This window comes from Arachis hypogaea, chromosome 3 (genome assembly GCF_003086295.3).
Source record: "Arachis hypogaea cultivar Tifrunner chromosome 3, arahy.Tifrunner.gnm2.J5K5, whole genome shotgun sequence".
In the NCBI taxonomy this organism is placed as follows: Eukaryota; Viridiplantae; Streptophyta; class Magnoliopsida; order Fabales; family Fabaceae; genus Arachis; species Arachis hypogaea.
Window position 1 is genome coordinate 13,987,966 of NC_092038.1, and position 27,926 is coordinate 14,015,891.

The 27,926-nt window shown below is 33.2% G+C and overlaps 3 protein-coding genes across 3 annotated transcripts; all 3 read left to right on the top strand.

The window, feature by feature from the left end:
- The first annotated feature begins 3,241 nt into the window (after window positions 1-3,241).
- LOC112789611 (septum-promoting GTP-binding protein 1) lies at window positions 3,242-7,085 on the top strand. Its single transcript, XM_025831577.3, has 6 exons — window positions 3,242-3,852; window positions 4,054-4,165; window positions 4,264-4,360; window positions 4,505-4,544; window positions 4,666-4,749; window positions 6,408-7,085. Exons 1-6 carry the CDS (start codon window positions 3,535-3,537, stop codon window positions 6,570-6,572), a joined length of 816 nt encoding a protein of 271 aa, XP_025687362.1. The 5' UTR covers window positions 3,242-3,534; the 3' UTR covers window positions 6,573-7,085.
- Window positions 7,086-9,570: 2,485 nt separating this feature from the next.
- On the top strand, window positions 9,571-11,541 carry LOC112789612 (uncharacterized). Its single transcript, XM_025831578.2, has 2 exons — window positions 9,571-10,016; window positions 11,133-11,541. Exons 1-2 carry the CDS (start codon window positions 9,693-9,695, stop codon window positions 11,313-11,315), a joined length of 507 nt encoding a protein of 168 aa, XP_025687363.1. The 5' UTR covers window positions 9,571-9,692; the 3' UTR covers window positions 11,316-11,541.
- Window positions 11,542-12,745: 1,204 nt separating this feature from the next.
- LOC112789613 (riboflavin synthase) lies at window positions 12,746-15,333 on the top strand. The gene is made up of 3 exons (XM_025831579.3): window positions 12,746-13,568; window positions 14,047-14,314; window positions 15,047-15,333. Exons 1-2 carry the CDS (start codon window positions 12,951-12,953, stop codon window positions 14,296-14,298), a joined length of 870 nt encoding a protein of 289 aa, XP_025687364.1. The 5' UTR covers window positions 12,746-12,950; the 3' UTR covers window positions 14,299-14,314; window positions 15,047-15,333.
- Window positions 15,334-27,926: the final 12,593 nt, after the last annotated feature.

The window sequence follows — 27,926 nt, forward strand, 5'->3', positions numbered from 1 at the left end:
AATTTAAAACTTGGCTTTAGTCAACTGAAATTGCAACCAAGAGTTCTCGGAGAAATGAAAAGCTTTCTCTAATGGACATGTGTTAAGGAATCAAGATAAGTTACATGCGTGGCACAAACACAATTACCGTTTTTGTGGAAAGAATATATGCATCTATGTACGTGCTAATGCCACTTGGCAACGGTAATTCAACCGTCACTATCAAAATCACTCAAAATTCAACTAATAGCCAGGCAATCACAAAACCATCCAGGTTATTAAATCGCTTCGTAATAATATTTCGGTAAAAATTTATATTCAATTATTTTTATGTAAAATTTATATTTAATAATTTTTAATTATTAATTTTATATAAAAATAATTATATAAAAGTTTATTATTTTTTAGTAGGCTAATTCTACAATTATTTATGATTGTTTTTGTTTAACAGTTTAAAATTTTTATGACAAAAATTTAAATTTTGATTTTTTTTATTCTATCTTATTACTTTGAGACGAAGGACATAATTAATTCCAAATAATTGAATGAATTAAACTTGTGTTTTAAAATAGATACCTATTTTAATAAAAATACTAAAAGTATTTTTTTTATTAACTATAACTTATTTGTTTAGTTATATTTTAAATAAAAAATAATATTTTTATAATATATTAAAATTAAATTTTACAATTTATTATTTGTAATTAAAAAAATATTTTCACATACAGATAATTATAAATTTTTTATTAGAATATTCACCTACAAAATAATGCCGCTTCGTCTTGTAAGTTTGCGTAGCAAGATATTTTTGTTGGGGGGAGATACAGTTATATAAAACTAATAACATGCAACAACCAGCAGTCCAGCACAGCTAGTAAGAACCACACATTTTTTTTCCCATTATTAGGATTTAAATGGTTAGTATTGATGTCACATCAATCAAATATTTACAATTAAATGATGCATTAAGTCAAATAATAACCCGAATATTTATATATTTTTTATTTACATATACTATACATAACTATGAACAAAAGTGAATTTAATATAAAAAATTAAAAATTATAAAGTTCAAATTTTACTCACTAAAAATTCACAAATTGACTCAAATTTATGAGTTATTTCAAATAATATAAATATAATTTACAATTTTATATATATAAAAAATTATAAACTATATATGTTGTCTATTATTGATTATAATTTTTTACGCTATCATAATTATATATAAAAAATTACGTATGTATATACAAAATTATATATTATATACGTCTATACACAGTAACAAATTTAAAAAATATTGTAAGTTAAGACAAAATATATATAATATAATATGATAATAATTTTTATAATTATATTTTGTTATTATAAAATATAGGATTGATATTTTTATTAGTCATTTTTAATTTAATATTAAAATTATTTTAATAAGATTATTTTATTTAATTTAAAATTAAGTTAACACAACAATTTTATATATTTGTAGTAAGATCTAGTTAAATATTGGACTAAATTTTGTTGATTATTAAATATTTTTGTTATTTTAAAATTAAGATGTTAATCTAGTGATAATTTATAAAAAAGAGAATGATATTTTAAAATATATTATTTTAAATGAATAAATTATTAAAATAGTATTCGAAAATTTACATCACTGATAAAAATAACCTTAAAGAGATGTTAATAATAAATAAGTTTCTAAAATATTTAAAAATACAATAAAAAGAATTAGATATATCTTAAATATATACACTAAAAAAGACTTTAGAAATCATATTTTGATGTCATTTTTTACAATTATCATTAAAAAAGATTTTTCTATTCTGAAAATTTTATAATTTTGTGTCAAGTAAAATTTTTTAATTGTGAATAACTAAACTTTTTTAAAAAATAAAAAAAATCTTGAGATTAAATTTTGGTCTAAATTTGTTGTGTACATCTTCTAAATATTTATTTAAGCGTTGGCACGAAATTTAAATTAAATGAATAAGTCGTTTGTTAAATATAAAATTTTTTTATCATTTATAATAAATATAATATTTATTAGTTGTTTTTGTCGTATTTTCAAATTATTCGATGACTATTTTGTTAATAACTTTTATTATGGACCTTTTTGTCAACATTTAAATTTTTTGGGTACCAAATTCATAATTAACTCTATTTTAAATAAATAACCAAATTTATGTACACGGCATAATAGTAATATTTACTAAGTATATAATTAAGTTTTTCAAGCTTTAAATTTATTTATTAGTTACAATTGTAAAATAATAAATTTATAATTATTTTACTTTTTTAAAGATTATTATAATAAATTCATTTGAATTTCGAATTATTATTTGTTTTTATATAATTAAAATTGATGGGTAATGTTCAATAACATTTTAGAGTTAAATTTAATTATATAGTAAGAACAAATAAATTTTATTACTATATATTATTTAAAAAAAAATTTTAATTCCCTGGAATATTTGCTCCCATAATTATGGATATAAATCTGTTACATAAAATTGTATATTATAATATATATAATAATTGATTAATTAAATTCATAAATTAATAAATTGAGTTTATCTAAATTAAAATTTGGCTCACAAATTCATAAATTCAACTTATCAAATCGTTAACAAATCAAATTCAAATTGACTTAATTCATTTCTAGTCTTACATTTACATATAACCTGAATTTTTTTTGACACTCATCTAAACTAAAGTTGTAAACAAATTGCAGAGTGAAAACATTATGAGAGGTAAATAATAAACATACCCTATTGAAGTTATAATTTTTCTATTTTTTATTTTAGTATAACTTTTTTGATGTCACTCCTTTCCGGAAAACTCCTCTTTATCTCAGTTTTTCTTTTCTTCGGTAGCCACTCTCACGGATCTATTTAAGCATACCGCATACACTTCAAGACAACTTTTTCAAATTTCACAACAAACCCTTTTTCTTTTCCGAATATAAATTCCTTTGGAGCATGTGTCTAGACTCTAGAGTAAACCGAAAGAAGAAAAATTCATAACCACTAAAAATGATTTAAAAAAAAAAAAAAACGAGGAAAAGCATAGTGTCCATACTTTAACGGTCAACGGTAGCGTTAAAGTAGTGGGACTAGTAACGTCTCATAGCAAAAAAGTCGTTGTAAGTTGTAACCGAAAAGTGAAAACACTAATAAACACTTCAGAATAATAATAATAATAATAATAAATAATAATAATTATAATTTTTTATTATAATTATTATTATTTATTATTATTATTTAATCAAATTAGAAAAATGAGGGATTTATTTCCCGAAATGCCCCTGGGGCTTTCAAAATATGAAACAACACACAACCTCGTCTTTCATTTTCATGGCTGAGAGGCTCACTTCTTGCACTTGAGTTTGAGGCCATCATCAACAACAGAAAATAAATTAAAAAAATATAATAATAAACAAAAACACTTTCAAACACTTCCAACTTTTTCTTAATTTCTCTGAAAAATCCAAAAATTACAGAACAGATAAACTAAAAAGGAAAAAGATCAGAGAAGTGTTTTTCGTTTTTTGTTAGCATGCCACAGTTACGCCGGAAAATTGAGCAATCTACGACGCTGCGGCGGCGGATCGAGAAGCGCGTTGTGGTTCTACGGCGGTGCTTCCTCCGTGTGCTCCACCACTTCATCACGTGCTCCGGCGGAAAGAACACGAAGCCAGCCAATGCCGCCACGTACCACGTACTTCCGGCCGATGCGGCGGCATTGCCATCTCCTCGGCTGTTGGATGAAGCGGCTTCGCCACCAAAGTTTCATGCTCATGAGTTGGATCCCGATTTGGTTTCTTTGAAGATCACTTTGTTAGGTGATTCTCAAATTGGAAAAACCAGCTTCTTGGTGAGTCTTATTTGTTGATTGATTAGGTTTCCTTATTATTGCTCTGTTTTAAATTGTGATTTTACGAATTTTTCGAAATTAAAACTCGTGAAAATAATAATGTGACTAATGAGGAACAATTCTGCATCAGCAACGTTGCAATTGCAAACCACAACTTAAGTAATTATTATTAATTATTAATTAATTTGTTGGTTTTGTAAGGTGAAATATGTTGGGGATGAGAATGGGCAACAGGGTAAAGGGTTGAATCCGATGGACAAAACTTTGGATGTTAGAGGGGCACGTATTTCGTATTCAATCTGGGAAGTTCAAGGTTAAGTAGTGATTATTACAAAAAAAAAAAGATGATTCCTTTGTTAATCATTGTAACTTATGATTACTTAATTATTAATAATCTGTATATTTGTGCAGGTGATTCAAAATCAATAGAGCAAATTCCAGTGGCATGTACGGACTCTGTGGCAATCTTAATCATGTTTGATCTAACAAGCAGATTCACATTAAACAGGTGCTTTCTTTATATTAGTAACTCATAAATTAAATCAGGGAAGAGACTAGCTTTTGGGTAGCTAAATAATCTTTGCTAATCTCAGAAAAATTTTCTGCTACTTTTCTTTTTTTTTTTATGGTGTGGTGGGTGTTTTGGATTCAGTGTTCTAGGATGGTACACAGAAGCCAGGAAATGGAACCAGGTATATAATTAATCCGTCTGCTTATCTTTAGTTAATTGTTGTGCAATGTTGATTGATTGATAACAGAGGAATTTAAGAATTTTAAGTGTTGATGATGTTGTCGTTGCTCAATTTTTGGTAGACTGCAATTCCAGTGTTGATAGGAACCAAATTTGATGATTTCATTCAGCTCCCTATTGATATGCAATGGACCATTGCTAGTGAGGTAAATATTTTCAATTTCACCATTTTATTTTATTTTATTTTATCAACCACTAAATATGAATTTCTGAAAAAATTGATAAGAGGTTAATTTCTATCCATAGTATAAAATAAGGTTTAGACTGTTAGCCAAGAAGTTCAAGTGAAAAATCATAGTGAGTAGTTATTATAATAGATAGCTATATATGTTAATTTGGCACATTTCTTGCTAAATTTCATTGGCTGACAGTATAAAATACTGTTGGTAAATAGAAATTAATTCCAAAATGCTAAGCCTAAAAAAGTGATATTCTTGAATCAAGTTCTAAAGAAGGATTCAATATGATATTAAAAATTTTTATTCTTAAAAAAATAGTAAAATTATATTGCAATAAAAAACATGTTGGTGGATGTTTCTTAAACCAGCAGAGAACTGAAAATGATTTTCCTTATTGACTGTCACATTCAATTTTATTCCTAATCACACTTTAGATTTAAAATAAAAAATATAATTAGTTAAAACTTATCAATAACCACGTTTTCCTTCAATTTAACCAGTTTAAGAATCTAATAGTCAAAAGAAAGTTATGGAAGTCTACGGAATGATCCACACAAGAGGAAGAGGAATCAATTTTGTACATGATTTCTTGATGAAGTTGAATAAGGACTAAGAAAGGTTTTAGTCAATGCTTCAATATGAAGCCTCCCTTCCTTGTTTCTTAGCTCTTATGATTTAATTGTTGTTTTCGGTTAAACCATCAACTCAAGTGAAAGGGACTAATAGGGCTTACTGCAGACAACATTAAAAGAAACCTTTAATAGCTCTTAACATGTTACATGCAGACACATTATCAGTATCTTTGTAGGGTATAGGCACATAAAAGATAATTTTAATTGCACAGTTTCTATGCTTAGTCATGAAACTTATGATTTTGGGTAGAATATACTTCAGTCTCTCTCAAAAAATCAAATCATAACACTTTAGTCTCTAAAGATTGCAAATTGTAGCAATCTAATCCACTGCTTAGCAATCTCTCACATGTACCGTTAGATTCAAACTTTGATTTATCCTAATCCTTGAGTCATGAAGAAGCAACGTTAGGACTTCATTTGAGTCAAAATAGCTTGTGTTTATGTGATGTAAAAAAATAGGATGAAGTATGGTAATTAATAATAAATATCATCACTCCTAATAACTTTGAAACATAAATTATGAACGGTGGATTAAGCTGTTGGAAATTGAAATATATATCTTGAGGATTAAAATGTTATTATGATTTGATTTTTAATGAACTGTTACAAATATTAGCGTACAAAATTTTCAGCTACAGGAGTGTAGCTTTACACAAATTTTATGCAGTCATAAACTTTTTCTCTTCTTGAAAACATTAATAGAATCACCTGCATAATTGTTCAGATTTGTGGATCTTCAATAGGTATGGTCCCTATCTATTTTAGTTTTGGTAAAATTGGACCCCATCTTTGATAGTGCATGTTTGATGATGATTGAACCTTAGGTAGACAAGGACATACACACCCCCATGCCTCTATTTATTTACAAAGCAAGATAAGCAACACATGTTGCAATGCTATAAGCCTTTTTCAAATAGAGCCAAATTTGAATATTATTAAAGTTACGAATAATGTATGTGATGTGCTGTTATATTGATGAAATTGCAACAGGCAAGAGCATATGCTAAGGCCCTCAATGCCCCCTTGTTCTTTTCAAGTGCAACCTACAACATCAATGTGAACAAGATCTTCAAGTTCATCACTGCCAAACTCTTTGACCTACCATGGACAGTGGAGAGAAATCTAAATGTTGGGGAGCCTATCATTGATTTCTAAGAACTGTAAATAATAACAGCATGCATAGAATGTTGAAGCTTGAAAAACCAGTAACTAAAACAAAAAAAGTTCAGGAGCAACCGGCCAACCAGAGATGCCTGTCGTTCGCATCTCGGGGCAAACGAGTTGTTAGGTTTAGTCAAAGCAAAAGCATGTAGCTTTTCAAAACAAAGGAGACTCCTCATTCCTCAATCATCATCAGCAATGAGGTTTGGTTTCACAATGGAAGGAATAAAAGGGAAAGTGAGTAAGAAAGAAGAAATGGAAACAGGAGAAGAGGACTAATAAGGTTTCAACTTGAAGGAATTGTCCTATCAGATATCAAAGGAAGAAAGAAAATGTGATACCAATTTTGTATTTAGGCTTAAGAAGGAGATAAGGACATGTTTAACAGTAGTAGAAAGTTAGCCATGTTCCAAACTCCCTTTGTTTCCTATTATATTTCTCACCCTGTTTTGATGTTCTGGTAGTTACAAAAACTCCTCAATAAATAGTTTCCTAGTTTCCCTTGTTTATGTGGATCGTCATGTATTATAAGAGCAACTTCAATGCGTATGATTTGGAAGGTTGATCATTAAACTAGTAAAATAATAAAAGTTTAAAGGTTTAAAAATTGAATCGATAAAATAATAAGTTTATATATGAATATATAAAACAAATTTGTATTTTATTATTCTAAACTAGTGAATCGCTAAAAACGGATTGCTTCAACCAATTTACTTATTTTTATCTCGATTTTTGACCTGTTTGCAATTAATTTTTTGTCGTGAATTGGACCAATCTTGATAAGAAGCCAAAGATAAATAAAAAACAACAATCGAGTATCTAGTTAACCTAGTTGGTTCGATGTAATTTTTCATAACTAATGTGCGAGAATCGAATCGGTTAGCAAATCAGTCAAGTGACTAATTCAATAATCCAATCAAAGCTAAATTGTAGTTAAACAGATTTAATTAAATATAAAATAAAATTATTAAAAATTTAATATATAATTTTAAATATTTAAATTTAATAATTTTATATTAATAAATTCTAAAATTTCACAATTTCACATCATAATTTATTTATAATTTATTATTAAAAATTTACAAACAAATTCAAATATCAAAATTTATGAGCGAAGAAAATAAAAATGCACATAAACGATAAATATATAATGTTTCACTACCAAAATAAATAGATTAGATTGAATTGGATTTATGGTTTTTTTAAATAACTAAAAAAATGTTAAATACAACATAATATACCTAACAAATAACGATGATCCAGTAAATCCAACATATTACACATCCAACATACATGATTACTTAAATAACCATTGATGATATCTCTCATAAAATGTACAATGAACATATATATACTTCTTTTTCAGAAAGCTATTTGTTTTCACTTGGTTGCATTAAGCATACTAGAATATGCTAACAAGTAATAAAGTTATCTAGAAGAGAATCTTATTGAGAAGAAATATATGGTAAATAACTTAGGAAAAGATAAACTGATCAAGTGGAGCAGCACCTGCCACGAGCTACAACAAAATCATCAAACTTGATATCATTTGCCCCACTATGAATTTGCTGCTATATTTCCCGAATTGGCTTTATATATCCCCTGAACCAGAATCAAATCATAATGATGTAAGATATACTAATAAAGCATCTAAAATAAAGAATTTTAAAACAATGTTAATGTGAGTATGTGACTCAAAACTAAAAAAAAGTTTGAAAATTAGCACTCTCAAAGTTTGGAGAACAGTACTACAAAGAGAACCAGTAACCAATATCTGCCAAAGGAGATTTACTTTGTAAATAGATTGCATAGATGTGTTTTACCAACAAAATTCATATATTATATTAGGAAGAATAAAAGTGGTGATAGAAGAATAAGATTATGTAACATAAGATTGATCAAGTTATTTTCTTCTTTTTTAATATTTAGTTTAAATTTATCTTAAATATATAAAGTTTGTAAAAAAAAAAGGGTTAACTTTCATGGAATGAAATAGTATTTTAGCTTAAGAATAGTAGGAACTAGAAAGTGCTAGTTTGAGAAACATAAAATTTAATTCATATTATTTATTCTAAATTTTTTAAAAAAAGTTCCAAAAAAAAAACTACTATATATTTATATATATATGCTATATATAGGGGTGGCAAGTGGAGAAGTTCGCCCCGCCCCACCTCGCCAGAAACCCGTTCTTTGGCAGGCTAGTCCGCTCCGCCCCGCCTAGTGAGGCGGTCTTAAAATCCCATTCTGCCTTGCCTAACTGTGAGCTGGCGGGCTAAACCCACCAAAACTTCTCTTTTTTTAACTATTAATTACTAAATAATATATATAATTTCACAACCATATTAATAAATTTATAATTTCTAAAAGTATAAAAAATATTCACAAACATTAAAGTTTTTGTAATTATAAATAACTAATAAACATAATTATAAACCAAATTTTCATTCAAACCATAAGTATAAATATTTGCTCCAAAGCAAAATAAACATAATCCAAAACATAATTATAAATATTATCTCCAAAATAATATAAATATAATTCAAAACACTCAATTTTTATCTTCATATTCTTGTAAGTTAGGTTTAGAGAAGTTAGATTTTGGCAAAAAAAATTGCAAAAATAACCCCCTCACTAAAAAAGACCAAGTCCGGCAAAGAAGTCCGTCCTGCCCCACCCCGCCAAAGTCCGCGATTTAAGCGGTGCAAGTTAGGCAGGCTTTTGCTATTTGACGGTCTTAATTTTCCCACTCAACTAGCTTTTTTTGGTGGGTTATGCAGGTCGGTCCGACAGATTTAGGCCCATTTGCCACCCTACATGTTATTTCAAATTTTTCTTTTAGTTACTAAAATAATCAAATTTAGTATAACAGTATATTTTAATTTATAATAATAACTATACTATGATTATTATTTTATTTTTTTTTACCACAAAACAACTAAAAAACCTCAAAACTAAGTAACTAAAAACTAAAAAAAATATAAATTTATTTCTTATATTTGTAAAAAAAAGGTGAAAACTGAAGCACGAAAATGTCCAGTATAGTTAAAGTTTGAAAGGGCTCCAAGATCCCCTTCCTATCAAAGAAAACCTAAAAGAAAGAAAGTAAGAAAGAAAATGGGGTTTGCATTGAATCTGATAGACTTTGTTCTGTTCCTGTTCTTCCTGTTAATAGCATTCGCTGCACCCCTCATTGATGGACAAACATGTCTTCCTCTCACTTACTTCCCTGAATTTCTCGTCCAGCTTAAGCAATGGTACACCCATGAATATGGTGATTACCTTGTTTCTGAGAAACCTCACTTCTTTGTTGGCTTGGTTTGGCTCGAGCTTCTGTTTCTATGGCCCCTTTCTCTTCTTAATCTCTATGCCCTCTTCGCTTCCAAGCCTTGGTTCAACACCACTTGCTTGATCTATGGTGCATCCCTCTCCACTTCCATGGTAATTTTTTTCTTTTTAATTATTTCTCTGTCACAAGATTCATTGGTGACTTGTGTTAGAATCACAGGCTTATATGGATCCTATATTAATATGAATTCTTAGGATTCTCTGAGTTTGCTCTAACGAGATTTAGTTAGTTACATCTTAAATTTGTCTAGCATCGGAATCTTTTGGCTTTCATTGGATTCACCTCCTTCATACATTTTTGCTATGTTGTCTTCCCTTTTTGTTAAGCTTGCAATGTTAGATATAGGTTATGTTAATGATGACCAACTTTGTTATTTAAATACAGAGTTTAATTTTGATGTACTTATGATATAAAACATTTTATACAAGCATCCAATCGTATTCATTTTTCTAGATGATCATTCATGCTATCAATGTAAAACTTTAAGTAATAAAATGTATGTGTAAAACTGCTTTACACTTACATTGAATTAAAATTAAACTCTTAAATATGTATATAAAGAAAAAAAAAGATTGCAGTTATGCAACTTTGAATGTTATTTGGATTAAATTTTAGCAAAACCTATGATCAACTTATATCAAATGGTCTTTATCAGTTTATCTTAATAGAATTATAGAAGTCTTCTTTTATCCAAAGAAGAAAAAGATGTTCTATCACATGGCCTTTCTAACAATTAGGTACTTTTCATGTCATTACCCTACACTACTAAGTTGCAATGTCCGCGCTTTGCGTCGTAATGGGTTCTATCCCAATCATGGTTGATTGATCATCAAATAGATGCATTCTGATGTTTAGGGATGATCAAATAGCAAGTAGGCCAAATTTTACATGGTTAGGTGGTCGAGTAATGAATGCCGATATAGGGGGCATGTGCATTTCGATTGTAAGTTAGCTACATAGAAAGCAGAAAACAGAGGAAGGGAAAAGATGATAGGTATTTGATTAGCATTGTGGACAAGAACACTGTACCTTTTAGTTCTTTGGTCTCAGTGATCTAGGATCATTTCTTGAATAAACAATTTCCTCTCATACTTTCACATTCAAGGAAAATCTAAACCAGTTCTATCAGCTATCACAGTTGGATTTGGATAATAATCTGTGTCTTGCATTGTTTTAGTTTACATCTTTTAGCTGTGTGTGGATTTCAGGTTGCTGTGTTATCAGAAATGATGCTCTCCAACAAGGCATCCGAGAAGCTATTGAAAATGTACTTCCCTTTCATGGGTTTTGGTGTCTTAGCTCTCTTGCGAGGGTTGATGTCAAATTCTTCGAGGTCATCTTCAAGCAGTGGCCGGAGACCTGCGTTCGCACTGAGGAAAAAACGTGCTTGAAGTGACAGCTGTTGAGTCGAACACGAGAAAATGGAAACCGAATCATAATCCCCTCTTTCCCTATAACCAAATTCCAGAACTTGTTTGGGATGTTGACTTTGTATTTAATTCTTTGGGTTCCTATCAATTTTGTAACTGAGAAAAAGATTTTGTATTAGGCAAACTTCAAATTCCATCGTGTTGCATAATTTGCCATGAGAAGAAATAAAATGTTAATGTTGGATAATGGTACCTGTGATTGCTCCAATGTTAAATAATTACAAACTTCGATTATTTAAAATATAGATTTGCAGTTGATGAGGATGTCTAGCTTTAATTTTGGTTGCCCACGGAATTTTTTCATGTACAAGGTGAACTTCAAATTTTGGACATCTGCTTAAGAGGACGAATGGGATGACCATTCAAATTATTCAAATTTTTTGTTGATAATTATTTAATTTTTAAACCATTTTTTTTAATTATGGGTCAATTTTCAAAACCTAAATATATTTTACTAATATTATTATAAAAAGTATGTGATATATTAAAATACAGAAAAACATGAAAAAATATCGTTATAAAGTAGTGACTTACCTAACATTGCATGATATAACTATGATAAAGCGATTTAAATATAACATGATTTAACTTGAAACCTAACCTATCATTTTATACAGAGGGGGGAGTACCAGGAGAGGAGAAGGATTGAAAATAGGGGTTAAGATATTCTAAAAGTTGGATGTATCTAGTTAGAGAAGTAATTTCAAATAAACAGAAAATAAACATGAAAAATCTAATTTTCTATCTTCAAATTATATTCTTTACTTATTTCTTAATTATAGAATTATATTATTCATATAATTTTATTATTTCAATTTCATAAACTATATTAATATTAACAAAAATAAAAAGATGTTAAACAAGTATATTGTTACTTCATTATGAATATTTAGATTCTAGTCTCTAATTTGCCATGCTTGTATTCTTGTTTAATAAACTCATTTTTCTAGAATTGCATAATTTCTAATTCATAGTTTTTATCAGCAAATTCTACGTTGTTGTATAAAGAAACATATAATAATCATAATATGCTCTCTAGATGCCTTTTTATTTCTTCTATTTTTATTTATTGATTGATCATAATCCTTTTAATGTTTTAATAAAATGTATTTAAGAATTATTTTTTATGTTGAGATGTTATTTCCTTAAAAAACATTTGTGACTTTCTACTTTAATTCCAATGCGCTTAAATAGTTTAGTTCATGATTAGTAGAATTTTATTATGGAAGAAAAACAAAAATAATTTAATAAATAAAAATATATTTTGATAATGTTTTAAGGAAGCTTTTTTCAGTATCAGCTTCATTCATCAGTTCATGATTAGTAGAATTTTATTATGGAAGAAAAACAAAAATAATTTAATAAATAAAAATATATTTTGATAATGTTTTAAGGAAGCTTTTTTCAGTATCCAGCTTCATTCATCAGTCAATCACATTTGCCCCCTTGTCCCTTAATCCCTCATTCCTAGCCTGTTTTCACAACTCTCTATTTATCCGCCCCAGTGTGTGTTGTTCTTGCTGTTTGTTTTCCCTTGGCCTCCAGTAGGAAATAAAGAACCAAACAAATAAAGCAGTACACTTGAGCCAACAGAACATGGCAACGCAAATGGCGGCAGCAGCAGTAGTTCCATCTTCTATTGTCTCCACATCTACAACCCCCAAAATCACACCATCAACATACACCTCTCTCCTCCTTTCCAAAGCCCATCACCGTCGCCGCCTCGCGTTCAATCCAATCTTAAAACCCTCCCCACTCCGTCTCACGTTCCTCCCCAATAAACCCAGATCCACCCTCCCCCTCCGCCGCACCAATGCCACCGCACCTCAAACTCCTCAAACTCGATGCCTCTTCACCGGCATCGTTGAAGAATTGGGAACCGTCAAGCAACTCGGCAAGGCCCCACACGGTGGCTTCGACATGGTAATTGCAGCCAAGACCGTTCTTGAGGGCGTTAACCTCGGCGATAGCATCGCCGTTAACGGAACCTGCCTCACCGTAACGGAGTTCGACGCCAACACGTTCACCGTTGGCTTGTCGCCGGAGACTCTCAGGAAGACCTCGCTGGAGGAGCTGCAGGGCGGGTCGCTGGTAAACCTGGAGCGGGCGTTGACCCCTACGAGCCGCATGGGCGGACACTTCGTCCAAGGTCACGTGGATAGCACGGGTATCATACTCTCGAAGGTTCCGGAAGGTGATTCGCTTTGGATCAAGGTAAAATGTTAGTTAGGCAGTTATGCCATCGCAGATACACAAGTACTATATTGAAAGCATGTAATCATAATTATTCACTTCAATTTATAGTGTTGAAATATTCTATAAAAATAAAGAACCTGTGATTGTGATCTAGAATGGGTTAAATGTACTCAAGGAGCATGAATCTACCGTTTATATGGCTTGACTTTCTGTTAGCAAGAATTCTGTCTCATACTCCAAATATTGAAATATTGAAGATGCATTCTGTTCTGTCTGTATATTTTTTACGCGAAGTGTTTTGTGGCACAAAGAAACCTTACTCGAATAGTTAGGAATGCATTATTAACCATAGAGCTCATCATCATGTATAGAAGTAAAAATGGCAATTATCAATGTTTAAAATTTTCATGTGTTATATTAACGAATTATTGAGCAGTTTTACTTCTTCGTTGTGTTGGTAATGATTTTAAAAAATATATACTGGTACTGATAGTAGGTAAAGGCCGAGAAGGAGTTGCTGAAGTATGTGGTGCCAAAAGGATTTATTGCAGTGGACGGGACGAGTTTGACGGTGGTGGATGTGAATGATGGAGAAGGATGGTTCAATTTCATGCTTGTGGCGTACACGCAGCAGAAGGTGGTTATTCCATTGAAGGAAGTTGGCCAGAAGGTGAACCTGGAGGCTGACATTCTTGGGAAGCAAGTGGAGAGGCTACTTAGTGGATACATTAGCATTAGGAGCTCTTGATGCAACTCCTGAAAAGGTAACAATGCTAATGCCGCTCTGCTATGTGCTAGACTGTCTTGTTTTTCCATAATGAATAGCTAAGAAATTTGGATGCATTGGTGGAAAAAACGTTAGACCCTAAAAGAGTATGCTTGAAAAAAAAAATTTTTCCCCTTTCTATAATACTCTAAAGACAAAAGGGGTATTTTTGCACTACCAATTCAGCTTTGTAAGTCATTCGTACTTTCTATTTCCTAATTGCTATTGATGTTGGTACACTTTTAGTGTGATTGTTTGCGCTATTGTACTGGAAGGAAATGAAATTATCTTGTTTGTTGTTGAATGCTGAATATTTTCGTTCGGTTGTTCTGGTAAAGTCAGGGATGCATCGATGCATAAATAAGCATCAAACTGGAAATAATGTTGTATGCTATTTCTGTTATTTTTTGTAGAGTCCGAGTGCAATGATAGACATGAATTATCGGAGCTTATGACGTATTTCTATAGATTATAGTCTATGGTCTTCTCTCTGTACTCTGATAAATTGTTGACGTAAATTTCATTTTAGAATAAGCAAATTATTTGTACAAGCTTCAGTTGCAAAGTGTTTGTAGTTAAGCTTAAAAAAATGAACTTATGCTTGGGCTATTAATATATAAAGGCAGTAAAAGATCTCGCAGCTGAACTGAATTGATACACGATTATTATATATGATTATTGATTGTGGTTTTCTTTTCATCTTTATGACTAATTTCTAAAATTTGACCAGAATTGCTGCTCTACATAATTGCCTTGCCAAAAACAATGTGGAGGGCACATGCGACCATCAAGTTTGTATATCCTACTGATTCTGCTGAGGGTAATAGTAATTTGTTGCCGCTCAGATTACCGAGCCATGGTACACACTTGCGGTCAAGTTTACTGTTGTCTCTGCTCATAGTATCATTGGGTTCTTTTTTTCATATTCAACTGTATAATTTGCATTATTTATTGATTGAGATGCTGAGAGATAAAAATTCTTCATGATTAAACTTCAATTTTAAGAGTTATGACGGGGAGATATGCAGCTTTGGGTGTTTCTTTTTTTTTGGTCGGTGGATTAGACAACTCCCAATCCTAGGTATCCCAATGGATTGGACAACTCCCAATCCTAGATACACAACACACCCACACACTCCTCACATATTTTATCACATTTTTCCTCAATTGTATTCTCTAGGGTTTGAACCCACCTTGAGGTGGGGAGGAGGGAGAAATGCCATTAGAGCCAAGGCTATCTTGGCGCTTTGGGTGTTTCTAATCCAGGAAAAGTGGTTAATATTAGTGGGGCTTATCATGTTAGTCCAATATGCAATGGGCCCTAATCCTAAAGCCAATTTTATTTCTGCATTTGGGTCACTGGGGTCTGGGTAGAGGATGACAAGGTAAATTATCAGTGGGGATGACAAATGTGCCGCAGCCTGCCAGCTTGGCCCGCTTAACCCACCGAAAGAGGCGGGCCGGATTAAACGTTTGAGTCACCTAATTTGCACCATTTATCCCGCGAGGTTTAGCAAGCCGGGACAAACCCATCACGCGACCACTTCTTTCTTTTTCTTTTTATTGTCCTAGCTCATCCCACTTAAAACCCCCTTCTCTCTTTTTTGCTTTTTAAAATTATTATAGTCAAACCTTTTCAAATCCAAAATCCTAAAAAGATCCACCATACCTTAAAAGTCTAAAACCCTCAACGCCTTCCCCTTCCAGCCAGGCAGCTGCCACGTTCCACGATTTCATCTCCCAGCCTCCTATGTATTAGGCTGTGTTTGGTTGGTGTCTTTTAGACACGGACACACAAATATAGATACACAAGTAGACATATATATACATATATATATATATATATATATATATAATTTTTTTATCATGTTTGGTAAGATATTGAGAACACAATTCTCTAATTCAAATGTTTATTTTATCTTAAACATGATCATCACTGTTACCATTATTATCAGTTATTTTTACTACCAATGTTAATTTTTTAACTTCATCCCAAATCAATATCATTAATAAAATTTAATCACTACTTCAACAATTTAAATTAAAAATTGAAACAGAATGAAAATTTCAGCAATTATTTTTTAAAAATCAAACACTAGTCCACAAAAAAAAAAAAAGAAATGAAGATGAGAGGGATGTAACGAGGGTTGAAGAAAGTACAGATCTAACAAAAAAAAAGAAAACAGAAAGAGCTGGAATAAATATGGAAAATGATGGTGGTGAAGTCGTGAGACCGTGGCAGTGAAGCAGTGAGACCCATCACCGCCATGAGACCCATGATAGTGAATTAGTGATGATCCGCGATGGTGGGGCGACACGATCTGCGATGCTGGGCTGCGAGGGGTGGACGGCGACGACGTTGCGACTGATTCAGTGGTGGGCAACAGATCTTGAGTGACAACGGTGATGGTGGTAGAGGGAGAAGTGATTGAGGGGAAGAGGATAGATAGAGGCAGAAGAAGAGGGAAGAGGGAAGGAAAGGGAGGAAAAAATGTATTAGGGTTTAAGGTTAAAATTGAAATTTAAAGGAAAAAAAATTAGTATCTTAGTGTCTTAACTTATAGATGGTACATAAATTTTGTGTATTTATGTCCATCTATGTCTTCTCGTGATTAAAGTTTGTGTCTCACCAAACCAAACAAAAGATGTGTGTTACCGTGTCCATGTCTTTAAGAGACATGGATAGTAACCAAACGCTATCTTAGATTACAGTAGTGTCATGGCCTACAACAACATCATGCTAGCACCCACATCTTCTCCAAGTTAGGGACGGACCCAAGTATAAAGAAGAGGGATTTTATAGAGACTTGTATTACTATATAATACGAATGAAATAGATACTAGATAGTTCGCTAAATACTAATGATTATATATAAATAAATGTATATATTTGAAACAAATACTAATAATTATATATAAATGTATATGCTTGCCTTATTATGTTTTCTCTCAACATAAAATATAAATTATTTTTTTGTGTTTTATATTAAAAAATATTTTGTTAAATTTAACATACAATGATAATTATTTTGTTAAATTTGATTTAGTATAAAAATTAAAAATAAATAAATAAATAAATCAACTTATAAAAATAGTGATACTTAACTTTATGATACTAACTAATTAGTTGAAAATTAAATTGAAACTTAGTTTTTTTAATTAAATAAAACTTAAATTATTAGTAATTTTTTAAAAAGTTATTTAAGATAAAAAAACATATTATCTATATATTAATATACTGTATTAATATTTTTTATTAAAATGGTCTTGATAGTAACTATTTTAGTTAAAATAATTATTTATACCACGAATACTATAATAAGTAAATTTCTCAATTGAATAGGAGATAATAAATAATTAAATAATTTTTAGAAACATTTATAAATATAATATTTAATCATGTTAAAAATAAAGAAAAAATCGTTATAAATGATTTTTTTATTATTTTAAATACTATAATGTGTGTGAAATTATCTTTTTATTATTTTAAATACTATAATAAGTGAGTGTGTATATAGATGTCTGCGTGTGTAGTTCTAATTTTTTAATACATATAAATAGTTTTAATTTAAAATTTTAAATATATTTAAATAAATTTGGGTTGGTCGAGTGATTAGCTCAGTCATCCACTTAAATAAGTGTTAGGAGTTTGGATTTTATCTCGTGCATGTAGCAACTTATTAGCTAATGATAGACTCTTAAATGGAGCTCAGATCAACGATGGATTAATGCTTGACCTGTAGGGTACTATGGGAAACAAAAAAATATATCTATACCTAAATTTTACTTTGCATATTTTTTCTCTCACTGATAAATTTTTCTAGGTTTGTCATTACTCCAAGTGTAAAGGCCTAATTTTTTTTTAAAATAGAATTTTTTTTCTAAAAGTCCACTAAAGCAAGCGCCTCGCCATGTCACCAGTCACTAAACTAGCAGAAGATTGCGTTTTTGAGCCACTTCGATTAAGAATTTCGAAATTGTGATTTCCGTGGTTAGACTCGTTTTGACGAGTCAGACCCGAATCTCGAGATAATAATAATAATAATAATAATAATAATAATAATAATAATAATAATAATAATAATAATAATAATATTTTACTCGCTTTAGTTAAACCGAAGATAAGTTTAATAATATAATAACCGGGTACAAAATCTACCGGCACGGATTAATGTCGGCACTCTCCGATGGACTTAATTATTCTAATGTATCATCATAGATATTTTATTTCCGAGATAATCATGTTACTAGCATCATTTATACTAGTAGTTTATATATTCACTTTAGGAGTATAATTACTAGTGATCTAATACATCTAATTTTAGTAATTATCTCTTTAATTAATGATATTGTATTAATTAATTCCGGTGATTAACCACCCTCAAGATTTGGCCAGCTTTGATTCTAGCCACCTCCTGCTTGTTTTCTCTTCTTCATACATGACCTTGAGAGCCACCTCCTACTTCCTTTTTTTTCCAGACGTGACTTTGAGAGAAAAGAACAAGAGAGAGAGAGAAGTTGAAAACTCCATAGCCGCTAAACTTCTAAGATTCAGCTCTTTTGGTTCTAAAACTCCCACAAAAATTCTAAACTAATTAAAGTATTCATCTCTTTTTCTTTTTCACAACCATATCAGATTTGTTAAGGTGAGTTGAAGTATTTTTGTTGTAATCTCCTCTTGATGGCTTGGCCATGCTAAACCTATGGAAGAACTTGATATCGTTGATGTTCTTGCTTAGGAACTCTTGCTTACTAGTCTAAAGGAGCAAGAATCCATTAATTCCGACTTGAGACAGGTGAGGAATTCTTCCTGAACTTGTGATGAAGATTCGGTCACCATGTATATCTTGGTTTAAAAGTTGATTTTAATTGAAAACTAGGAAGGAAGCGAGCTATAAATCACCTAGAAGAAACCGGTATCTGTGAGCTGAAATAAAGAGGTAAGATTTAGTAAATTAATTGTGAGTTGATTGTGTTTTTGATGCCTGGTTGATGGTTAATTGTTTGATACTTGAAATTAAGTGTTACGTTATGTTTTGATGTATATTTGATGGCTGGAATGCTAAGCGTTGGGCGCCCTCCTCTTGAAATTCCATAGGCGCTAGGTGCCCTCTTTCTGAAACTCCATGGGCGCTAGGAACCCCCTTCGAACCTTATGGGTGTTGGGCTCCCTCCTCTTAAAATATCATGGGCGTTGGGCGCTTTACCATTTAATTCCCTTGGAAGGCACTAAATGCTAGTTATGGGCGTTAAGTGCCATCCATTATGACTTGTGGTGCTAGGCGCCAGCGCACAAGAAAATGGAATTTCGAGAATAATTAGGAAAAAATATAATTTAGTGAAAATTCAGAGGTAAAAGTATAATTACTCAAAAGCTGAGGGGTTAAAATATAATTAACTAAAATTTAGGGGTTAAATTATACATAACTGAAGTCTTGGGGTTAAAGTATAATATTCAAAGTTTAACGGATATAAAAAAGAATTAAAGTAAAAGATGAGGACATAAAGGTAAATAACGTAAAAATTTAAGGAATATGATGATAATTATAGTAAAAGACGTAGAAAGATAAGTAAAAAATCTAGAATCTAGGGATTTCTTCATAAAATACCTAGGGATAGGTACGAGAAGAGGATTATAATTAATTATGGCACTAAAAGGAGACTAAGAACATTGAGAAAAGTATTAATAAGGAAGAGAAGAGATATGAGATTGATCAAAGTGGGTTGGCCCTAAATGACGGAGAAAAGCGAAATCTATAAGCTAAAGGTTGTTTACAGAGATCGAGATTGGGCCTTTGGGCCGGATATAAAAGATGGGGATGCCTGTAGACTGAATTTTCTTTCCAGACATACATCACCCCTAGAAGTGCTGTTCTTGTAAGGCAAGGTCGCTTACAGAGGTTATGACATGCATCATACTTGTTTGCGAATTCTTTTCTATTATGTATTCTGTTTGAATGTGTGTGTGATTTCTGTATTATTTTCTATATAATGCTTTTTGTATTTTATATTTGTTTGCTGTTCTTTGTATTCTCTGTTTATACACTGCTGGTCTGCTAAACAACAAAAAATTAATAAACTTAACTAATAACTGATGGGGGGATTAATGTCGGTTCAAAATTTTCACAAATTAATTTCGTTGCTCGTATAGTCCAAACCGACAAATAACTCTCCAATCAAAGTTTAATTTGGTTGTCAAAAGTTCAACCCATTAAAAATAACCGAGAGTATTACTCTCAGATCGTCTTCACAAGGATGGGCAAGTGTGTGTATCAAAGTTGGTTAGAAGTTCAAGGTTGAAAGATATAAGCAAGAAATTAAACTAACAAACTTAACATGCAAGAAACTTAATGGACAAGAAATTAAATCTAGTAATCAAATACTATCTAAGTAATTATGAATCTAACAAGCAATGTATGAATTTAAATCTACTATAAACGATGAACTAGCAACAATACAATTAAAGCAACAAAATAAAAATTCAACAAGATCCAAGTGATGAATTGGGACAAAATGTAATCAAGGACACTAATCTTAAAGATAAGGAAGAGTTTCTCTCTCTAGAAGCTTAGGAACAAAAAACTATCTACAAAAATTAAGTGTAATGTGTGTATGCTTGATTACCTCCCATTCCCCTTCAAATCTTGGCTTTTTTCCATTCAGAATTATGTTTTGATTTGGGCCCAAGAAAGGTCCAGAAATCGCTGGCATGTGCAATTTTAAAGAAATTACGCGTTTCATGTCATGCGTATGCACAAGTTGAACTATGCACAGGTCATGCACATGCGTGAGTCAAGCGTACACGCGAGTGCCAGATCTTCAAAACTTCAATTTTTCATGTTCCTTCCTCTTTTGCATGCTTTCATTCCATCTTCTAAGCCATTCTTACCATATAGATCCTGAAATTACTTAACAAATGCATCACAACATCGAATGGTAATAAAAGAGAATTAAAAATTAACATCTTTAAGACCCAGGAAGCATGTTTTTAACTATAAAGCATAATTAGGAAGAAATTATAAAAGCATGCAATTTTAGAGGATAAATGTAAGAAAAGTTGATAAAACCCACCAAATTTAACACAAGATAAATCTTAAAATTGGGTTCATCAATAACTCCGACATTACTAAGAATTCCCAAGATATGACCCCATTCTCCCTTTTAGATGGAAACGGAAGTGCTTTTCTATGAGCTGGAGCCTTCGTTCATCTACGAGGACCCGATGTTCGGGAGTTATTATGTTTTTTGCGGGAAACCTCGTGTTCGGTTATACGTACTACGTGATAGACCCTTCTTACTCCCACTAGATAGTCCGGACTTTAACCCAGACATGCCATATCATTTTTCTCTTTCTTGGTTACATCCTGACGGCCACTGATATCCTTTTTTCGGTCCTTCGGTCCAAGCTCAGCCTCTGCATTAGGTGGCCCTTGGGCCTGATGCAGGCGATGGGTACATTCTAGATCTACCTCCAGACATTATTATACCTCCGGCACCTCTTTCACTAGCCGAGCAGCTGCAGGCGCAATTTGACCCACTGGGAGAAGCCTTAGCTCCTATATACACTAATGAACCTGTATTGGGTGGTGGGTGTAAAACCTTGTAAATTAGTAAATAATTAACTAATAAATTAATTATGAGCCAAGGGAATTAGAAAATTAAATTTTATTATTTAGAGAAGTAAAAATATTTAGAATACGAATTAAAATGCTAAATTTTAAAGGTTTTGGCCAAAAGTAAGGTTAATGGGTCAAACCGAACGAACCGGACCCAAGTGGGCCCAAGCGCACTTACCTAACTCCATATATAAGAGAAGAGCAATAACCTAACTCCTTTTTACCTCCAATTTCATTTTCACATAACTTTCAATCTAGAGCTCTGATTGACGAGCTATTTATGGCTACGCGTTTGTCTCGGAATCTTTTTCAGTTCTATTTGGACAAAGTGGTAATAAACTTTGTATTTCATGCCCAGTTCGCTCTTCCATTCTGAATTTGCATTTTGGTTATAGTTATTGAGTGATTTTCATAATTTTGGTGGTTTAGGTGTAATCTCGCATTGGGTTATTGTTGGATTTTGCCTCAATCATTGGTAGGTAAGGTAAGGAATCACTAAACCATTATGAATTGATGAATTGGTAAACCCTAGCATTAATAAGATGAAATTGTATGAATTAGATTGAATTTATGTGGAGTTGGAGTTAAATTGGTGAATTGGAGCGCTTGGGACTCATCTTTGCTGGCCAGAACTTGTTGAATTTCTTGGTTTGGGGGTCTGAAAGCTTGTAAAAGAAGAGTTTTTATGGTATTCTAAGCTTGGGGAGAAATCGGCTAAGGTATAGTTTCGGTTTTTTGTAGTTAATATATAATGTTGTGTGAAAACTTAGGCTAGTTGCCCCTAGGATAGGATTGAATTACATGTTTTGGTTGATGGAATTGTGTGTGATATGTGACTAACTGTATGAGAAGGTGATATGAGCTTGGTGATTGAGAATGATGAATTGGTGAATTGTTGATTTATTGTTTATGATTTATGAGTTTATAAATTTATAGATTAATGAAATTTGGGCTGAGGCCGAGAAAGGTTTCTAAATTTATAAAAACTAATTGAATACTATGTATAGTAAAAAATTGATATTATTGAAGGATAAAACTAAAATTTATTTCTATGTATCGTTTTTGCCCCTAACGTTTTCGTCCTATTTAAATCCATAACGTTTCAAAATCGTCTCAATTTTGTCCCGCCGTCAATTCTGTTAACGGATCCCTAACGGCAGGACAACATTGAGCTAATTTTGAAACGTTAAGGATTTAAATAGGATGATTAAAACGTTAAAGACAACTTTGAGACTTACCCCAAATGTTGGGGACAAAAATAATATTTTACTCTATTTTTTTATTTTTATTTATTGATTGATCATAATCCTTTTAATGTTTTAATAAAATGTATTTAAGAATTATTTTTTATGTTGAGATGTTATTTCCTTAAAAAACATTTGTGACTTTCTACTTCAATTCCAATGCGCTTAATTAGTTTAGTTCATGATTAGTAGAATTTTATTATGGAAGAAAGACAAAAATAATTTAATAAATAAAATTATATTTTGATAATTTTTTAAGGAAGCTTTTTTCAGTATCCAGCTTCATTCACCAGTCAATTGCATTTGCCCCCTTGTCCCTTAATCCCTCACTCCTAGCCCTGTTTTCACAACTCTCTATTTATCCGCAGCCTTCGTTTTGCCCCCTTGTCCTTTAATCCCTCGTTCCTAATCTGTTTTCACAACTCTCTATTTATCCGCAGCCTTCATTCTACCATTATATTCCTTCTGTCAGTATATATTAGGAATGGATTCTCTCTATTTTTTAACAATTAAAAAAATAAAATGTAATCTCTTATTATTAATTTTGTAAATAGAATAAAAAATAAATATAAAAAAATAATAAAAAATTAAAGATCACACTTTATACTTTTAATTTTTTTTAATAATTGAGAGAATCTATTCCCATATATATTAGGACAAAATACGTAAATAAATAAATTGATCAAACCCTTTACCCAAATACACAAAACTAATATTCCTTATCTGATTGTGCAATTTGACACTTCTATGTAAACCGTGGGAAGCTACCACGGTTTACAATTTTAACATAAACCGTGGCAACCTACCACGGTTTATGAATTGTGTGATTTGTGTGTAAACTGTGGCAAGCTACCACGGTTTATGAAGGGAGAATGTTTAACATAAACCGTGGCAAGCTCCCACGGTTTATGAAGGAAAAAATTTGATCACAGTGTGCAGTCTAAATGATATGTTATCTGCTATGTATTTGATAGTTTAAGCGGTTTGAGATTCTAAGATATACATTATTTCCGTCACAGTTATCATGCGCAGTCTAAATGATACCACATTAATGCAATCAAACATCTAAAATAAACGGATTTTATTCATATGAAATTAATGCAGAAAATCAACATGGTGACATTCATAGACTTAACCAACCATACATAACTCAACTGAACAGTTAATAAAATAAATAAAACAACAAGGTAATGAGATCTACGCATCCCCCCCGGTAGTATGTCTTCGCTGGTCACAGTTCCTCCGCATATGCCCAGCCTGACGGCATAGCCCACAGCGCTTCGGCTGGTTCTCCAGAGACTGATCCATACTACCACGGATCCTGGTTGCCCTTGGACGACCTTCCTTTGCACGCCTCATGTTAGGATCAGGAATGATGGTTGGCCCAGCATATGGAGGCCATAGGCCTTCCAGGATAGGCGGAACAAAACCCTTCTTGTAAACGTTGAAAACTTCGCTCATACGATAGACCTCGTGAACATATGACGCCCAATTAAGGCGGGAGTAGGCGCAAACATGCAATGGCGTGGCAACAAGGATAATGCAGTGCCTGAAAGTGGCCACAGTCGCATCTGTGATCTTTAAGGGAAACTCTATAGCTACCCAGCGAGAAGCGCCCGGTTGGTGTTGTCTCGGCCACGGTGTACTCCGATTGATGCCTGTCGTATAACGTGACAGTGAAACACCTTGTGTCTCTTAGATTCCGATCAATTGCCTTGGCCAATGCCTGGCAAAATTCATTACCAGATCCGAGTTGTGCCTCTGCTGTTTGTCCCCGTACCACAAAAAGCTGAGCAAGCCTCCCGTAAGTTGATTGAACCAACGATGTGACCGGGAGGCTTCGAGTTCCCTTTAGCACCGAGTTCACACATTCACTGATGTTGGTTGTCATGTGCCCGAACCGTCTACCACTATCCTCATGTTGGGTCCATTTGTCGTACTCCATCCGATTGGCCCATTCACACATTGTTGGATTCTCAGTCCGCATGATGTCAAACCAGTAATAAAACTCTGCTTCAGTCTTTGCGTAGGCAGCATTCACTAACATCCTCCTTGAATCTTTACCTTTGAAAGTTAGGACAAAATTTACTGCCACATGCCGAATACAGTATGCTCGGAAAGCACGAGGCGGCAGCCACCCAGTCTCAGGTGCCTCAAGCGCTGCCTTGATCCCGTTATGCCTGTCAGAGATTACAAGGATACCCTCCTGAGGAGTCACATGCTCTCGTAGGTTGGACAAGAAGAATGACCACGACTCTGCATTTTCTCCTTCCACAGGGCGAATGCAATGGGGAGGATGTTGGAGTTCCCATCCTGTGCAATTGCCAACAGCAGTGTCCCTCTATACTTGCCATACAAGTGGGTACCGTCAATATTGACAAGGGGCTTGCAATGACGGAATGCCTCGATACAGGGTGGGAATGTCCAGAATAATCGGTGAAAGTACACCGTCGACTCATCAACCTCACCACGAAGCCGAACAGGAGAGGTCTTCAACACGGTTATTGTTCCGACCATTGTTGACTGTACTCCTAGCATCCAACGTGGCAACTCCGCGTATGACTCTTCCCAATCTCCATATATTTGTGCCACTGCCTTCTGCTTCGCCATCCAAACCTTCCTGTAACTAGGCCTGAAACCATAATCGGCTTCTGTAGCTTGTTGTAGTACCTTTACCGTAACTGCAGCATCTGCCCTAACCAACGGAAGAATCCTCGCACAGATAACGTGGTAATCCAGCTGACGGTGATCACTGGAAATAGAGGTTGCCAAGCATGTGTGTGGCCCGTTGTACCTCCTAACCTCCCAAGTACCCTTTCGTGCACGCAGCGCAACGCGAATCAACCAAGTACAACTCTTGCCGAATTGCTTGCATTTTCCATGATACTTCAGATGATCTGATTCGATGACTCTGTACTCAACACCTCGCCGGATGCTATAGTCCTTCACACTCAGCACAGCCTCATCTTATTCTGGAAAGATTGCCCAATCTGAAATTCTGTAGAAGAGCCCCCGACCGTGTTACCACCGTCCTCCTGTTGACCAAGAACCTCCAAGTTTAGTGTGGAGAAGTGTGGAGGGTACTGTTGAGAAGCAGAACTTGAAGGCCCATGCTGCGCATGTGGATTGGCACCTGTGTCGTCGTCGCTGTCCCCGATGATATCGACAGGCTCCTGGTCAGAGTCATCGTCACACATTGCATTCTCTACTCTATCAGGTTCACCAAAGCCTTCCATATAAGGTAACTGGCCACCACCGGTGCCAACGACATCAGGTTGCTCAAATATTCCTTCATTCTCCAACTGTACAGAACCAACAACCACCGTTCGCTCTAAATCAGCCGCGAACGTAGGGGAACCCACCGGCAGAAGATACGGTCTGACCGCAGGCATCGAACTAGACGCACCTCTCGTGGCAGTTGAGCTCTGAAATGGAGCTGATGCCCCAGAACTATCGACACCAAGCTCCAACTTCGCAAACAACTCGTGAATTCGGATCTCTGGAAAACTCCTAACACAATGGAACAGAACCCTAATATCTTCATCATCCGCTAGCACAAAGGTATCATACTGAACACCCGTCGAGACAACTGCGATGGGAATCTTGTAGAATAGCTTCTTCACCCACTTCGTACCAAAGACGCCAAGCTTCTGCAAGATGCTGTTCTTTAGATCTGACAAAGTGCTTGACGAACTGATGAACACACTCAATGGTTCTTTGTCTGTGAACTTCACGCCATGGCTTTTGCTTTTTTTAATTTTCCCAGAGCAATGCACTAAAGTAAGAACACTCTCCTCCTCACTTGCCATTGTGAGAATGATCTCTTGTGCAAGTAGAATGTCACCCACATATATATAGAATTTTGGTGTTCCTAAACCGTTGTAACCTACAAGGGTTTACTATCAAATTTTTTCCTTCATAAACCGTGGGAGCTTGCCACGGTTTATGTTAAACATTCTTCCTTCATAAACCGTGGTAGCTTGCCACGGTTTATGTTAAAATTGTAAACCGTGATAGCTTCCCACGGTTTACATAGAAGTGTCAAATTGCACAATTAGGTAAAGAATATCAGTTTTGTGTATTTGGATTAAGGGTTTGATCAATTTATTTATTTACGTACTTTGCCCTATATATTAGGTTCAATTAGCATTTATTTTCATAACATGTTAACAGAGTATAAAAACTAAGCCTGAGACAATGAAAAACAATGGTTACAATTGGGAAAATCTATTCTAAAAGATTTGGAGAATCCAAAGTGTTGTACTAAGAATACAAAAGGACCAAAAAGTAAAAAGATGTTTTAAGCTCTACCCATAGGCGGCTTCACAAAACTCAACCTTATCTGTTTCAGCGTTCTCCTCTTCCTAGCCATCTTCTCAGGCAGAGTCTCCTTCTTCTTCTCCTTCGATGCCTTCGCCTTCTTCGCATACCATGGATCAACAACATACTCCTTAGCCACCACAGCCATACCCCTCTTCTTGGCCTCGTTGAACAGAGTATTTGCCTTATTGACACGGTTCATGGAACCCAATTTCCCCATCAACAAGTCATAAGTCTTAACCCCTGGTTCACACCCATCAGCCTTCATCATCCCAAACACACTCAAAGCATGATCAACCCTTTCAATCCCACACAATATCTTCAAGAACCCATAGTATGCCTTCTTATCGAGGGTTGTTGTGGAAGGAAATGAGGAAGAGATTTGAGTGAAGAAGATGAAAGGAATGATAGTGAATAAGAGCGGAAGCAT

Coding starts and splice junctions, on each gene's coding strand:
- LOC112789611 (XM_025831577.3), top strand. CDS start 3,535: ATGCCACAGTTACGCCGGAAAATTGAGCAATCTACGACGCTGCGGCGG. Junction 4,545..4,665: donor AAGCCAGGAAATGGAACCAG/GTATATAATTAA, acceptor AATTTTTGGTAG/ACTGCAATTCCAGTGTTGAT. Junction 4,750..6,407: donor AATGGACCATTGCTAGTGAG/GTAAATATTTTC, acceptor AAATTGCAACAG/GCAAGAGCATATGCTAAGGC.
- LOC112789612 (XM_025831578.2), top strand. CDS start 9,693: ATGGGGTTTGCATTGAATCTGATAGACTTTGTTCTGTTCCTGTTCTTC. Junction 10,017..11,132: donor CATCCCTCTCCACTTCCATG/GTAATTTTTTTC, acceptor TGTGGATTTCAG/GTTGCTGTGTTATCAGAAAT.
- LOC112789613 (XM_025831579.3), top strand. CDS start 12,951: ATGGCAACGCAAATGGCGGCAGCAGCAGTAGTTCCATCTTCTATTGTC. Junction 13,569..14,046: donor GTGATTCGCTTTGGATCAAG/GTAAAATGTTAG, acceptor TACTGATAGTAG/GTAAAGGCCGAGAAGGAGTT.